Genomic DNA, 15,513 nt, shown 5'->3' on the forward strand with positions numbered 1-15,513 from the left:
GCATATTGTAAGGACCAATCCCCAATTTACAAGCAGTTCTGCCTCTGTGCTTCCTGCTTGCTTATCCTATAGAAGACCCAGCCCCTCTTCATGTTTAAATAGAAAGATCCCAATTCTGGACTCAAAAGTCAACTGACCTGGACTCAACCTCCCAGAAGTTCAAAAACTAGTTTACCTCTTTGGAGAAGCCCTAACAGCTGGCCTCACTAGTTTCCCAGCACAAACTATCACTGCACTCCTGGTTAATGACACCTAAGCTGCTTGCTGGAAAGACACAAATGCTCTGCTGCAGTATTTGGTAGAAACTGGTTATGAGAAACAAACTTCAAATTTCTTGGAAATTCTGCCTACTATAGAATCTGGATACTTGAGTTCACAAAAACAGGGATGCTTACTCAGGCTGTCAGTCCCCAGGAGCACCCATTGCAAATACTTGGACCCAGTCACTAAAGGCTGCCTCCCCTCCTTTGCCTCCATGCTCTGCCAGCCGCTGTCCTTCTGATCAAAAAAGCTGTCAAGCTCTCCTGACACTGAGACATAACTGTGCAGGTGCCACATACTGTACTGGACCTGCTGAATAACTGTGGACTATTTAATCCTGCCACATGTCTTCCCACCAAGCTGGGCCCATGAGACCATGACCTAAAACTGGACCTCCTGAGAGATGCTGAGTACATCCTGTTTATGGATGAAAGTAGATCCGTTAGGAATGGAGTCTGACAGGCTAACTAGGCTGCACTCACCTTGGACAAAATTATTTTGGTCAAAGCTCTCCTGCTACGGCTTCCCGCTGCTGTTTGGAAACCTGCCACCAACGCTGTCAAACCTGTGCTGCTAAAGCCCCTGGGGGGATCCGATTGCCTGAAACATCAACCCCAGTCAGAAAAACTTTGCCTGGTACTCCCAGAAGACCCAATTGTGTCAGAGCCAGGTCTACTCCCACCATATGTACTTCAAGCTCAGGCCACAGTGCTGGCCTCTGTACCCCTACAGCCATCTCAGGCTTCAGCATCTGTGTCGCTGGCTGTACCTCCACCCATTTAAAAATATACAGATAGACTTAGTGCTTTTCTATACCTATGCAGGCTGCCAGAGGCATTCCCTACCCTATCTGAGAAAGCAATAAAAGGTTGTATGCCCTTCTGGGAAAAATCATCCCTCACCACAGCTTATCCTTGACCATTGGCAGAGACATGGGCCTGCATTTGCAGCAGAGATATTCAAATAAAAACTTCACACAGCACACAGGCCTCAGCTCTAAAAAGTTGTGAAACTAAAACATAACCCTACAGCACCAGCTGAAAACCAGTTCCACAAAAGTTTAACCAAAAGGTCAGCTATACCTATAGGTACCCCTGCACACACATATAACCTCTAAAGTTTCAGAAATGCAGCCTTAGATCTGCTGGAGAGCTTACCTGGACAGCTCCCCCAGGGCTCACCCTGAAGAGAGGATATACTCAAAGCCCTGCTCTGGTCACTCCGGATGCTGACCAGGCCATACATGGCTAAAGCCTGAAGACACCTTTCACATGATTGTTCCACCTCAATGCATTGTTCCGGTTGATTTTGGTGCCTATTCGGGGTGTTTATTCTAGTCCTTGCTTCCACTTCAGCTTACATATATTATATTGTCCAACTCAGCTTTTGCTCCTCACCTCCTGCTAGTTGTGGTTTTTGCCTTAGCTCTATAGACAATTAGTCAAACATTGACCAATATTTGATGAACATCCTAGACACACGGGACACTCTCCTAGATTAAATTAAGTCCTTCACTCCTTTACCAGAGTAGTGTTACAGAACAGACAGGCTTCATTAAGTCTCTTCCTAAAAGCAACCTAGGAAGAAACTCTGCAAGAAGACCTCAGGGATCTTGGCTGGGGCCCCTCCCGGGGCCACTGACAGCCCTAATGTTCCTTCATCTAGTTGGGCCTTGACTCAGACAATCACATGTAATATACGCAGCAAAGATTTGCCAGGAAAATGAAAAGAGGGGGAAATGTAGCAGAAGATGCCTTGTCCCTCAGCCAGTGTACTTCAGTTTGTTAGTCGCCCAGATAACAGTTCCAGTTCCAATTACTTTTGTGTCTTAGAAACTACTGGTCACTGTGGTACATAGCTGGTCACTAGGATGCACATTGTATAAACCAATCCCCAGCTGACAAGCCATTCTGCCTCTGTACTGCCTGCCTTATTATCTCAAATAATTCCTTGACCACCAGAGATTGGGGCCTGATATTTTGGGAATGATCCCGATCAGGGTTCGTTCATGTAAATAAATCTGTCTGCAAATGCTAAGTGTCATTTCAGTGTTTCTGCTTGCCATAGCACCAGGACAGGGTCACAATGGGGCCCAAGCAGAGAGGCCAGTGTGACCAGGAAAACCAGCCACCTGAGCCAAAATGAAAACTCAGATTTAGTGGTTGTTTGCCTTCTGGAGCTCAGGGTTGGAGCTGGAAGTAGCAAATACTTTTTAAACTAATTACATCACCAAATCAGGAGTCATGATCCATACTGTGCATTTTTTAGCTGTCTATGAATGCAGGTCCTGCAGAATGGTGGGAACTGTACAAAGCTCACTACCTGTGCCTCATCGCCCCACATGCAGAGTCCCTGCTTCAGTCCTTGGGAGCTGGAGGAGAACGGAAGGGAAGAAGAACAGTTGGTGCCTTGTGTCTCCACATCCTTTCTGTCTTCATTTTCAGCAGAAGTTGTTAGTCCACAGTGGGAAGTGAGAAAAGAAATACAGGACATGATACAATTCACAGTTTTCATGTTGTGAGGAAGAAAATGCTTTCTTCATGCATTAAAAGTTCTGGCTCAGATGGAACGCACAGAGCTCCTAGCTGTGCTATGGCACCCTGCTCCCTGTCACAGAGGCAACCCTCATCCTGGACTCACTGTGTCTCCCTGGATCCAGCCGGCAGGTCCATGGGAATTTTAAATTTACAGGGACTACGAATGGGGCAGAAGGGCATTAACAACAAACATACTGACTACATCTCCTTTCACAAATTCAGGCATGAATTATTAGATTTCATGATGGCTGTGTCAGAGCATAAAACCAAGTGCAGGGCTCTTTTACAAGTAGGACTTTCTGAGTCAGCAGAGCAGCCACCCACCCATGGCACAGCCCCTGGGAAGCCGTGAATGTGGTGATTTGGGTGAAGGTGGTAAAGTCCCACCTCCATGTTGTCTTCCCAGGGAAGCTGACATTCATTTACAAGGGACAGGCGCCATGCAGACTTTACAGAGCACAGCAGCCCTGGAAGCAAGTGAAGAGCCGAGGAAGCAGGCGACGTCAATCACTCTCATAATGACTTAAAGGAATAACGGCAAGTACAGAACTTGGTAAGCCAAAAGGACTTAGGCCAGGGCAGCCAGTATGGCAGAAAGAGGATTAGGAAGATAAGGGTTCATTTAGCAAGTTTGTCTGCACAGACTTCTTTCTCTCTTTAATTTTATTGGTACATTTTAGATACACAAAATGATCACACTCATCATAAGGAATTCGTACCTGTCCATGATGTATCTTTATTAATCTTTTTTCATCGCCCTCTCCTTTTCCTTCTCTTTATTTACAAAAGCTTTGTTTCTATTCTTTTCCTTCTTTTTTCTTTTCCCTTCCTTCTTCTCTCCCTCCCTGCTCCCTAGTTCCCCTTTCGATGTGAACATTATTCCTATTTCACAGTATCCACTATACATTTTGGTCCTTATTTACACTTTATCTTTCTGATAGAATTAAAAAGGGCTACCCATGTTTACAGCAGCACCATCTGTAGTAGCTAAATCCTGGAAACATCCCACATGCCCATCAACTGATGAATGGATAAACAAGGTGCGGTTGGCTTCTTTATAGAATGAAACACTATTTTGCCATAAAGAAGGATAAGTCTGAGACATTTCTAACTAACTGGATGCACCTCCAGACCATACTCTTAAGTGAAACAGATCTGACATGTACTCAGATTTCTTTGGCCTTAATATCCTGTTCCTGACTGGAATGTGTTTAATGGAGAGAATATTTTTCCCACAATCATTTCACCTCCTGATTTAAGGAACAACACAGAGGTCACGGTGAGCTTGCACTTGCTGTTTTTAAGTGCCTTTAACTTAAATTGTCAGCTTGCCAGGATAACACATTTGTGTGTTAGGGTTCTCTAGAGGAAAGGAAGCAGCATAGAATATGTACATAACTGTGCAAGGGGATTGGTTAGGTATTTGGGAAGCTCATGATGGCTGTCTGCACACTGGAGAGCAGTGGGGCCCACTGGATGCTCAGTCACGAAAGGCAGAAAGTGCAGAACAAGGGAGATCAGGCGTGCAGCTCTGTTTGAAGTTGAAGACCAAAGACCTTGAGCTCACGGGAATTCCTCCTGGAGGGTCTGCACTGGAAGCTGGAGGCCAGTGTCCAAGGCCATGGAGAAGACTGAGCTCTTCAGAAGTAAGCAGACATCCTTCTTCTTTCTCTTTTACTCTGTCTAGCCTGCAGGCTTACTGGCAGTGCCACCCACATCTGAGTGTTCCACACTCCCAAATTGCTGGATTCCCAGTGGATCACCTACAGATACACCCAGAACTTTGCTTACTGTTTTGCTAGGCCATTCTTACACAAATCAAGTGGATAGATCACAATCTACAGCCTCATTTGGGGTAGGTACTCTTAACCTCTTCAATGGCTTCTTGAATATTCAGTCTCTATAAACCAAACACTCCTAGTTCAACAAACAATGAAGCTAGCACAAATTTCCACCCGGCATTAGAATTTTTCAATTTTTCAGTTCCATAAGTAGAAGGATCAGGCTGTAGGGTAGGAAGGAATTCTATCTCTGCAAACTAATGCTTCTCCTGACCGAGTCTGTATTAAGCAAATGCTCCTGTGAGTGCATTCTGGGGGAAGGTTGTCCGCCAGCCCAGCTGGCAGCCTCAGTTTGTGAAAACACTGGGACCCACCCCCACCCCACCGCGGGTCTACTTCCCTGTAGCACCTACCTAGAGCTTCTTGGAGAAGAATAACTACCTAGCTAAGAAATCATGACACAAACCTCTATGTGTGGAATGGTACTACTTTACAAAGGACTGGAATGAAAGTGCTCATATATTTAGAATCCTACTTTATTTCATTTTATGTATGTTCTGTATAGCAATTGTCAGAGTGGAAAAAACAGACTGCTGTTCTGAAAATAGTGAGAAAAGCAGAAAAGCAGTGTGGTTTCTGACACATGAGCACTGTGGCCTTCTCTTCTCTAGAGTCTGATGCTTGCATTGTTCTTGCCATGAAAGGTACAGCCCCATTCAGCAGAATAACAAGGTGCAAGGACACACAGAAGTGGCCTTCCTCTGTTTTCATCCTGGCAAGTCAGCTGATGATGATAAAATGTGTTGAGTGTGAGGCAGATTAGAAAACTCCCATTCTTGTAAAGACAAGCTGGAATAAAATTAAAATACAATAGATCATTTGGCCCTCTGCCTGCAGTCGAGCAGGAGCTCAATGGGCACGGGTGAAATTGCATTAAGCATTTTCATGTTTGTTCTTTGTCCGCGTTTGATTAGTTACACAGGTTCTGCTTTGTGTATTAGCCTCAGAGCACAAAAGAACTCTGTTTGCTTGTCTGTTTTTCCTCGTCTGTGCCTGTAAGATTTATACTCTGCACAGATTTGGAGAATTTGAGGTCTGTTTGAAACATACACATGTGCATGCTCAGCAAGCTACAGCAGAGAACTGAAAGCATAAAATCAAATTACATGCAAGTGAGGAAGCAGCAGTGAGTTCTCTCCAAGTGACTCAATTTATTGCCCAAGACTCAATCTGGGAACAGAACAAGCAATTTAAAAAGGCACTTGCACTTTTAAATTCACCCTCCTGTTTTAGCTCTCAAATCAGAGGCTTCGCTCTTTAATGGTTACTTCCGTTCCCCCTTGCCAATGGCCTCAGAGCCCCTACTCTTTTTAAAGTAAGCAAAATCACCCAGATACTCTGAACCAGAAGAGGGGACCAGAGGATTTCGAAGGTGAGAGGGCGTTCAGCGCGGCACCTTTGCAATTCATGGGTGAGGTGGACACAACCTTGGTATGGTGGGGCGCCAGCGTGTGCAGAGTCCTGCATTCATTCACACACACACACACACACACACACACACACACACGCATGCTCACACACATGCATACTCACACACATGGATGCTCAAATGCACGCTCTCACACACATGCTCATGCACACTAACACGCACACACACACAAACACGCTCACACATGCACACAGGCACACACATGCACACACACATGCTCACACACATGTTCACAAACATGCACACTCACCTCAAAGGACAGAATTAACAGGAAAGCCAGCTATTACAAGCACCTGGGCCAAAGTATCCAAATGCTGGAACTCTGAGACAGGCCTGCTCCCTCCAGCGATGGTGCTGCAGAGATGCTGCAAGCCGCCCCTTGCACCCCTTCCTCTCCTCTGCTGAGCCCCACTGTGGGCAACAGCTTTCAGCCACACCTGGTGCTCCAGGCAGCCAAGAGAGGCAAAAAGCCTCTGGGTCTTCTCACAGGCTTGGATGCCCAGACGCCCCCAAGCAGTGGGGTGAGGTCACAGGGCTCCTGAGGAGGCTCCCTGATGCCTGCTCTCCAGCTTCTGGTGGGGCAGTTGTGTTCCCCAGCAGACCCCCTCAATTTTCCACTTCCCTGTTAGTGTTTACCAGCTGTTCACCGCTGTGACAAGATGTGGGAGAAAATCACCTTACAGGAGGGGAGGCCTGTGGGATGGCCCCATGAAAGAGGGGTCCATGGGATTGCCCCATGGGAGGGGAGGTTTACTTTGGCTCCCGTCTCAGAATCTCCATCTGAGACAGCTCCGTGGCTTCAGGTCCAGGGAGAAAGAACAGCCGTGGTGACCCAGAGGACAGCCGCTGGATTCCAGGCACCTGGGCAGGCAGGGAAGGACCTGAGAGGTGGGGGCCAGGGAGGAGAGGACAGCCTGGCTCAGATGCAGCCCTGTACGCAGCGCCATGATTGCTATCTGCAGCCACGTCCACCTTGGGGTTTCCATGACCTCCCGATCACCCAGGCTCTGTCCATCCCCAATGAAGTTAGAGACCTCAGGGATGAAGTTAGAGAACTTGGAGTAAGATCACCTCCCCAAATCCGCAGCCCAATCCATCTAGTCCTCCTCTTGGGGGTTCTCAGACCCCAGCATGGTTGCACTGGTTGGGGTCGTGACTCCCTGCAGTCGTGGAGGGAGGAGGGGCCAGGAGGCTGAGCGGGCAGCACAGGGGCTGAGTTCGTGTCACTCGGTCGCTGTGTGAGCCGGACAGCACAAAATCAATGAACTTTTCCTTCCTGAATGCACGACCACCGAAGTTCAGAAACAGTGCAAAGCTTTCTGGAACCTTCACAGGCCCAGAAACACTCTCACAGGGCCTTCTGCTCAGGCCCCCTCTTGGGGAGCCACTGAGCACCCCAGGTGTCAGAGCAGTCAGGGAAGGGCGGGGCCGCGGCTCCCCTTCTCAGAGGCCACAGGCACCCACCTCTGTCCCCTGTCACTGCCCAAGGGTGCGGAGGCAGCTGTGCCAGGCATTACTATTACTATTGTTGTTGTTATTATCATTGCTGTTAGCCGGGAATGGTGGCTCAAGTCTGTAATACCAGCACTCGGGAGGCTGAGGCAGGAGGATCATTGTGAGTTCAAGACCAGCCTGGGCTACAAAGTGAGCTCAAGGCCAGCCTCAACTGCATGGTGAGACCCTGTCTCAAAAAGACCCCAAAAAACAGTATCATTGCTGTTATTAGTATTGCTGTTCTTATTATTATAATTAAATTGTACTGCAGCAGTTGCTGCTGCCCCTCACCCCCTAGTTCTCTCCTCCTCTTTCTTCTCTTTTTTCCTCCTCCCTTTCCTCTTCTCCATCTCTTCCTCCTCTTCCTCTTTTCCTTCTCCTTCTTTGTCTTCTCTTGCTCCTCCAATCTCACTCTCACTTCTTTATCTTCCGGATCAATAACTTCCTCTCTTTTCCTGGTTGCTCCTATCACTTTGGAAATACTGAGTTACTTTTCCCACCAAAACAAATCTTTCTTTTGAAGCCACTATGCTGGTTTCCAAGCTCCACTTTGTCAGGGAATTGCCTATTTGTTTGTTATCTTCAGTTTTTCTCCTCCTATTCTTTCTACTCAAAATCCACTAGGCTATGGATCGAATCTAAAATGTAGCACAAACTCTCATACTCAGAGGTGGGGGTGGTCAGAAGAGGCATCCCTGGGCCGTTACCAGGAAGGATGCATCCTCCTCCTGGCTCCTCCTCCTTGCTCTGCTTCATGGCCTCCACACCCCAAGCACCTTCCTCCCCCAGGCCTTCCTGCCTTGGAATGGCAGCTCTGAACTAAATTCCCCAGTAACCCTGAATCGAAATAACCGTGTCTCCCTCCTTTAAGCTGTGGGTGGTGGGTGTTTTATCCCAGTGGTGAAGTGACTGAAAGAGATTCCAATCCATTTTGTCTTCACTGTTACATCAACAACTTCTGTGTTGCTAGATTGAATATTATTTCCCAGGCCTTATTGAAATGCCGCATATTTGCATAGCCACAGCTATTCATTATTTTTAGTTTTGAGTTCTAGCTTTAGTTTGAAACATGTTTTCTTTCTTCTACTACCTCTAAAAGTTTATTTGAGCTTTCTTTGAGTACCACAAGGCTTTTGTTTACTGCCCTTGGTCTTAAATCCCTCTGAAATATATCTCAGTATATAAGAGTATAGTGATCAAATTAGTGTTTTTCTTCAAATACACAATCAATAACCCAGTTATGCCCCTTATTCATATCACCTTGGCTGCCTGAGAGAGAGGTATTGATTGATAGAAGATAGTTTTCTATGTTGCAAACGGATTCTTCTGGTTTTATGCAAAACTCATAGAAATTGGCCTTAGAAATCTTATACAGTTGAGATTCTTTCTGAGTTCTGGAAAAAAAAGTTTTCTGTGACTCAGTTTCTAGCATCGTAAGTTTATGTGTTTTAGTGGAAAATTAAGAAAATCAACCTCAAGAGTTAAAATTTTCATGCCACTTTTTAAAAGATTATCTCAGACTATAATACCCTTTATTAACTTGCATTGGAACATTTCATAAATCATTGTATGAAATTACTTTGTAAACAACACCACCATAATGTCAAGCAATCAAGTAAATTTGAAGATCGCTTTTAAGAGTATTTACAATATTCTAAGTATACTGCAAAAGAATATTTGGGAACAGTTCATTGCATTTGGAAGAATGGATACTAGCTCAATTGCTATTTGGGAAAATACAGCATATCAGAATTCACATCTTTATTATCTTTTGTTTGTCTATGATAAATATTTTAAAAGGACCGTAAATAATTTGACAACACTACACAAACACATGCACTCATCACTGCCTCTATTAATGTCATTCTGGGAGTTCTGGTTTGTGGAAAATGTTCCACCAAGGAAAACATAGTTATTTGGATCTTTAAACATCTCCAGGGTAAAGCTCACCACAAAGCGAAACCTCCTGTGTCCTCCCATCCTGACTGCTTGGTGTCCCAGAACTGGTGGGCTCTGAGGTCCTGGGAATGGGTGCCCTGTCCCTGGGCCCCTCTCCCCCATACTCAACAGATAGCACAGTGGGAGGCACCATCACTTCCTCTCTCTCTGTTCTCCCAAGGACTCTGGATCCTTGGCGTGGCCACTCCGGGCTGCAGGGACGTCCCTGCTACAAGTGCCTCGCGTGGCCTTCCAGGACAGAGATGCACGGCCCACGCGCTCAGGGAGACCAGGCAGACACCAGCGGAGCCCTACGGATAGGGGCGCAGGTCCCTTGAAATGAAGACAAAAAGGGACAGTGTTTGCACAAGAGAGAACGCCAGGCGGAGAGCAGTGCACTGAGGCTCCATTGTGCACCAGAGGCCAGCGGGCAAGCCCATCTCAAAACCCCTAAACCTAACCCTAACTCTAACCCTAACCCTAACCCTAAGGGCAGAGGCCTCGTTCACACCTGATGCGCAGATCCCTAGCAAAGCGCAGCTGCACCAGGGGCAGCAGTGGCATGGAGGGGTGGCCCTCAGGTCCCGGGAGACAGCACCACAGCCTCAAGCAGGATGCTGGAGCCCAGCGAGGATTCCACTGCCTGCACCTGCCAGCCAAAGAGCACCATGTGGGCAAAGCCAGAGGCAGCATTAAACCGAGTCACGCAGGCACAGGCACCTAAAACTGCTCAGGCAGAGAGAGAAAGTTAGCGGGATGCCAGGATCCTGAACTCTCATCGGGGCCAGTCCTGGACAGGGCAGTTACTGAGCAAGGGCTAAAGGGGTGGGAGCTGGGTGAGGCGCACGCCTGTAATCCAGCACTCTTCTAGGCTGAGGCAGGATGGTCACAAATTAAAGCCCAGCCCAGGCAACTCAGCATCTTAGTGAGACCCTGCTTCCAAATTTAGAAAATCAATGGGAAATTAAAAAAAAAAAAAAAAAGTGGAGTGGAAATGGCAGGGACAACCGTGGCCGAGTGAATCGGGTCAGGGTTACACAGGGACACACACACACACACACACACACACACACACACAGAGAGAGAGAGAACATGGCGAGGCCGGGCCAGGACACAGCAGCAGAACCGCCCTGGCCAGGCCTCCTCAACCCCCAGAGCTGCGGCAGGAAATCCGTGTCCGGGGATGTGCGGCTGTGCGTGTGCACGGTGTGCATCCGCCACGTAGTGGTGATTTGTTCTACAGCAACAGAAACCAATTACTGAAGTCTACGCCAAAAAGAAGGAAAATAGAACTGATATTAATAAGTGTGCAGAAAGTGCTATTAATATTCCTGCAGTACAGATCTTGTAATATGGGGGAGAAATTATGTAGAAATAAATAGAGGAAATGTAGAAATAAATCTACTGGTTAATCAATAAATAAGAAGTGAGGGCTATTAATACTAAGAAGAAATTAAGACTTCTACATGAAAGGAGAAATGTTAACCCACATGACTCAAACGTATATTTTAAAAATGTGATATTGATTTAACCATAAATTCTGTGTACTCTGTCAGGCAATTCAATTGCAGGGAAGCAGCACAGGACGTCAGTGCTATGCCTGATATTAATAAATCCAGGGAGGGATTCATCCTGCTCTCACCCAGGGGTGAGCTAGGGCTCAGGGAGCAGGCGGGGAGGAAGAGGTGCAGGGAAGCAGTCCTGAAACGTCCAGCCTCTTGCCTTCCACATTTGGGGAGACACAGTGGTGCCACAGAGCAGCCTCTAGTGCTCCTCGGCTGTGATCTACCTTTCCAGGAACCTTTGCTCCAGTTCACAGACGGTCACTCTCTAAAACAAATCACGTGGCATTGCACCAAATAAGCTATTCTCAGAACGCGCCCCTGCTAAGCACTTTGCTGTGTGGGGTTCTCTCATCTCCACTGTCTGGGGACAGATGATGCAATCATGTACCCAGCTTCTTGCCTGGCATCAGCTTGGCACTGTCAGTCGACTCTGCACAGAGACTAACAGATACTCCAATCCAGAGCTTGATTCACTGCATTTTTATTGCCTAAACTTCATAAATTGACAAGCAAATTTGTTTCCTGTTCTGGGGACCAAATGCAGGTTCTTTTTTTTTGTCTTTTTTTTTTTTTTTTTTCCTTTTTATCGGTACCAGGGATCAAACTCACGACTGCCTGCTTCTAAGGCAGGCGCTTATGCCGCTGAGCTAAATCCCCAGCCCCTCAAATGCAGGTTCTTACACATGACAAGCAAGTGCCCTGCTAAAGATCCACAAAACTGACCCCTGAAAAATATTTAATCATGAAAATTAAAGTCCAAATTAGATCATGTCTATACCTCTGATAGTGTGATTGCCCCCCAAAAGTTCTGAGAAATATCCTTCCAGTGTCTGAAAGTTGTGGTCTGGATCAGCAGAGATCTTTCTCACTGACAGATTCTGACGAAGGCCTTCACTGTCTCTCTCCACTCTCTCTCCCTGGGAGAAATGAAAGCACCAACCAGCATCCAAGCCAGCACACACTGATGCGCCGCTGCAGCCGCCAGCTTCCCAGAGGTCAGGAAGAGACTTGGGGGATTCCCAGCAGAGCCCCCTGGGAGAACTGGCTGACTACTTAAATTTACAAAGAAAATTCAACATTCGATTACGATTTGTGACTGTAATGCTACATGGCATCTATAACCATAAACTCTTGACAAAAGTGTGCACATATCCAAGGCCTACTCTTCAATACCGAAGCCAGGACCACCGCATCAGGAAGTCAACACACATCACTGACTTATCCTCAAAATACTTTTTCTCTCCTTTTTCTGTGTCTAGAATCACATGTGTTCTAAAATAAATTTTAAATGAATTGGCGTCACATACTACATTACCATACACATCATTTAAATCTTTTTACACATTTAAAGATACTGATTTAATTAATAAAAAGATTTTCACAAGTGACCATTAAGATCCAACTTGATATATGATACAAAGCCCTTACAGCTGTTTGCTGTGTTTCTAGAACCTTAAAAACCCTCAAAATTGTTAGCAAATAATTATACATTTAAATATACTTTATGCAGGAACTTATTAAAAATGCAAACATTATATAAATGCACATATTATTTGCAAAAATGGTGGAAAAATTAAATATTTATAGTTATTATATGTATATAGTATAATGTGGAAAAGTAATAGATTTTTATATAATTTTCTTAAATACTAGGTACATTGAGAATACATTAACAACACACAAAATAATATATAAAATGTCCACTACGCAAAGAAATAAAATTTTAAAAACTATCAACATGTTAACTGTTATTATTATTTAAAATGAATGGTATTTTTATTTTTGCTTGTTTTCACACACCTGTGGATTATCAAGGTTTTCCAATAAAAAGATCATTGAAAAAATATAAAGATAACATATCAAAATTATGAAAATAAATTGAACAGAACTTCATTTGACCTTTGGAGGAAGAAGACTTTGCTATATTTAGAAACCAAGAAATGAGGAAAAGAAATACGCAAACAGACAAGGGGCATAAGCTGGTGGTTCATGGTATCTAAGAGCGCGATGTAGTAAACAAGAATACGGCCACACAGGCTCGCTTTCCTTAGCCCCACAGCGCCACGCCTGGGCACAGATATTGCTCTGTTTTTGCAGGCCATGGAACCATGAAAACCAAACCCACAGACAGCAGGGCTCTGCAGGTTCCATGATGCAGCTGCTCCACACAGGGGAGGGTCCGGGCCCAACCTCCGGCACCGAACAAAACACACACAAGGAAAAGCAGCAGAGGCACGAAGCATTCACAAAGAACGACGGCTTCGATTACAGACAGCGTTTCCTATTTTCACTTTTCTGAATTTTTAAAATATCCCAAATTGGGAACCATTATATTTGCAATTGGGGTAAGAAGCAATTTACTTACTTTTTGAAACTGGTCATTTGACAATGAAAACACAGATTTAAAAGTGTAGTGAAGCAACCATGGGGAAACATTTGATCTTTGTGCAACATAGGAAGACAGAGAGGCCAGGAGAGTGTGCACAAGCGCAGGACTCAGTCAGCTGTACATCAGGACTCAGGACGCCTGAACCCGGCCTCCAGGACTGGGCCCTTCGCACCCACAGTAGTGTCAAAGCCCGATAAGCTCAATAAGCTAGCTCCACACAAAGGAACTTACAGACTAAACAAAACTTTTAAAAACCTATAAAGAAAATCTGCAAGTAATAAAACAGAATATTTATCAGGTCTCTATCATGCAAAGAATCTCAGCCTTGAAGTAACAGAAGAAATCACAAAGGGATAAACAAATATATTTGAATATTAAATATTTACAACTCACAGAAGGAAAAATAACTAAAAGCCAGTACACTAGGAAAAAATCTTGTAAATATTACAACTGGGAAATAGTCACTTTTTAAAGTTGAATTTTACATTTAATTAGATCTTCATATTAATGTCCAATCATATAGTTGGGAGGAAATTAAAGAATTACATATGAAATTGTATGCGGGTTTACAAATGGCAAATAAAATATTACAAAATATGGTTCTAAATAATAGCCAAAAATGCAAATTAGACCAAGAGTTGAGTATCAATTTCACTTACTTAACTAGCAAAGAATGTAGTGTGAAGCAATAAAAACCCCCACAGGATGTGATCACCCCAGAGCCACACACCCACGGCTTCTCCTGCCCACCTTACGTCCCTCCACCTCAAGGCTGGGCAGCGGGGTGAGCTCTGCTGTTTTAGGGCAAAGCAGCGAGGCTGTGGAGCATTGCAACATAGTGTGTATTCCCAAAAGAGAGAAGAAAGCTTGTGAATGTTTTATCCCAAAAGCATGACAAATCTTTGAGGATATAGTGGTGCTTACCCTGATTTGAACACCAGGCAATGGACATGTCACATGGTACCCCTCAAACATGTCCAAGTTTTAAGTGTCGCTTTAGACGCATGCACAGGGAGTCTCAGGGACTTTGGGGGAAATGTTCAGCCCACTGCAGTCTCACACACTTGACTTCCCAGCACCACATGTAAGCTGTGATTTTCCAAAGCCAGACTGCGTCTGTCACCCCAGAGTCCTGCCTGTGCCTCAGGTTTTGTCACCCCAAGGTCCCGCCTGTGGTGTCACACAGCTCAAGGAGGATATCCAGACACAACAGTAACAGGGGAGGGGAACAGAAATCAAGCAAGTAAGGAGAGGAAAGCACCTGGGCCAAATTCCAGGTGCAGGCTCTTGGTAAGCTCATCCGGGAGGCCCCCTCAAAGCCCAGCTCAGAGGAGGAGGAGACAGCCAGGAGCCCCTGAGTGGGAGAGCAGTTCAGCCAGGGTGGGTGTAGGGGGAGAAAGGAAGGACAGCAAGGAGGAAACCCAGAGGGGATGGCATAAGATTCTGGGTAGCGGGAGAGATGCGAGATCTGGGAATACTGCCACAGCAGAATGCAGGGCCTTGCTGATGGCCTCCACATGGATGTGGAGTAGAGAGCAGACCTTTGCTGGGGTGGATCCCCTGAGCCTGCATGGGTGTAAGGAGCTTGGGCCTTGGTGCAGGGCTGGAGAGGAACCCTGAGAGCCCACAGCACCCTGAACAGACACATCTCTCGGGATGCCCTGTGGACAGACGAGAAATTCAGTGTGTGAGCCACGGGGGAAGGCGACCACAGTGCGTTGAGAGTCCACCTCATCCCAGCGAGAGCAGCTGTCCTGAAACAGAAGGAAAGCCAGAGGGATTTGGGCAGCTCCACACACTGCCAGCAAGGGTGTAGATAATGGGGAGTTGTTGTGACCAGCATAGTATTTCACTGTGAGCTCCGTAGAAGCCCAGAACCAGATCTAGTTGGAGTCCAGTGAGCCCAACGCTCACTGGATACGAAATCAGCAGACCAAAGAGGTCCCTGCACACCACGCACATGACAGCACAGTGCGCAAGAGCCAAGACAAGGAACCGGCCTCAGTGCCCAACGACAGATGAATGGGTTCGGAGGACATGGTAGAGCATTATGCAGCCA

At 45.9% G+C, this 15,513-nt stretch overlaps 1 protein-coding gene across 4 annotated transcripts in view; it reads left to right on the top strand.

The window, feature by feature from the left end:
* Positions 1 to 15,513, top strand: part of Vstm2a (V-set and transmembrane domain containing 2A) — a 148,130-nt gene that overhangs the window by 114,229 nt on the left and 18,388 nt on the right. The window contains exon 5 of one of the 4 annotated variants that reach the window (XM_063234372.1): positions 3,205 to 3,351. The exons of the other annotated variants lie outside the window; for them this stretch is intronic. Coding sequence (XP_063090442.1) covers positions 3,205 to 3,317 — 113 coding nt within the window. The 3' untranslated portion in view covers positions 3,318 to 3,351. The remainder of the gene's footprint in view (positions 1 to 3,204; positions 3,352 to 15,513) is intronic. 4 annotated transcript variants of the gene reach the window in all.

Source organism: Cavia porcellus, unplaced genomic scaffold (assembly GCF_034190915.1).
Source record: "Cavia porcellus strain 051 isolate PalLab524CR breed Dunkin Hartley unplaced genomic scaffold, mCavPor4.1 scaffold_23, whole genome shotgun sequence".
NCBI lineage: Eukaryota > Metazoa > Chordata > Mammalia > Rodentia > Caviidae > Cavia > Cavia porcellus.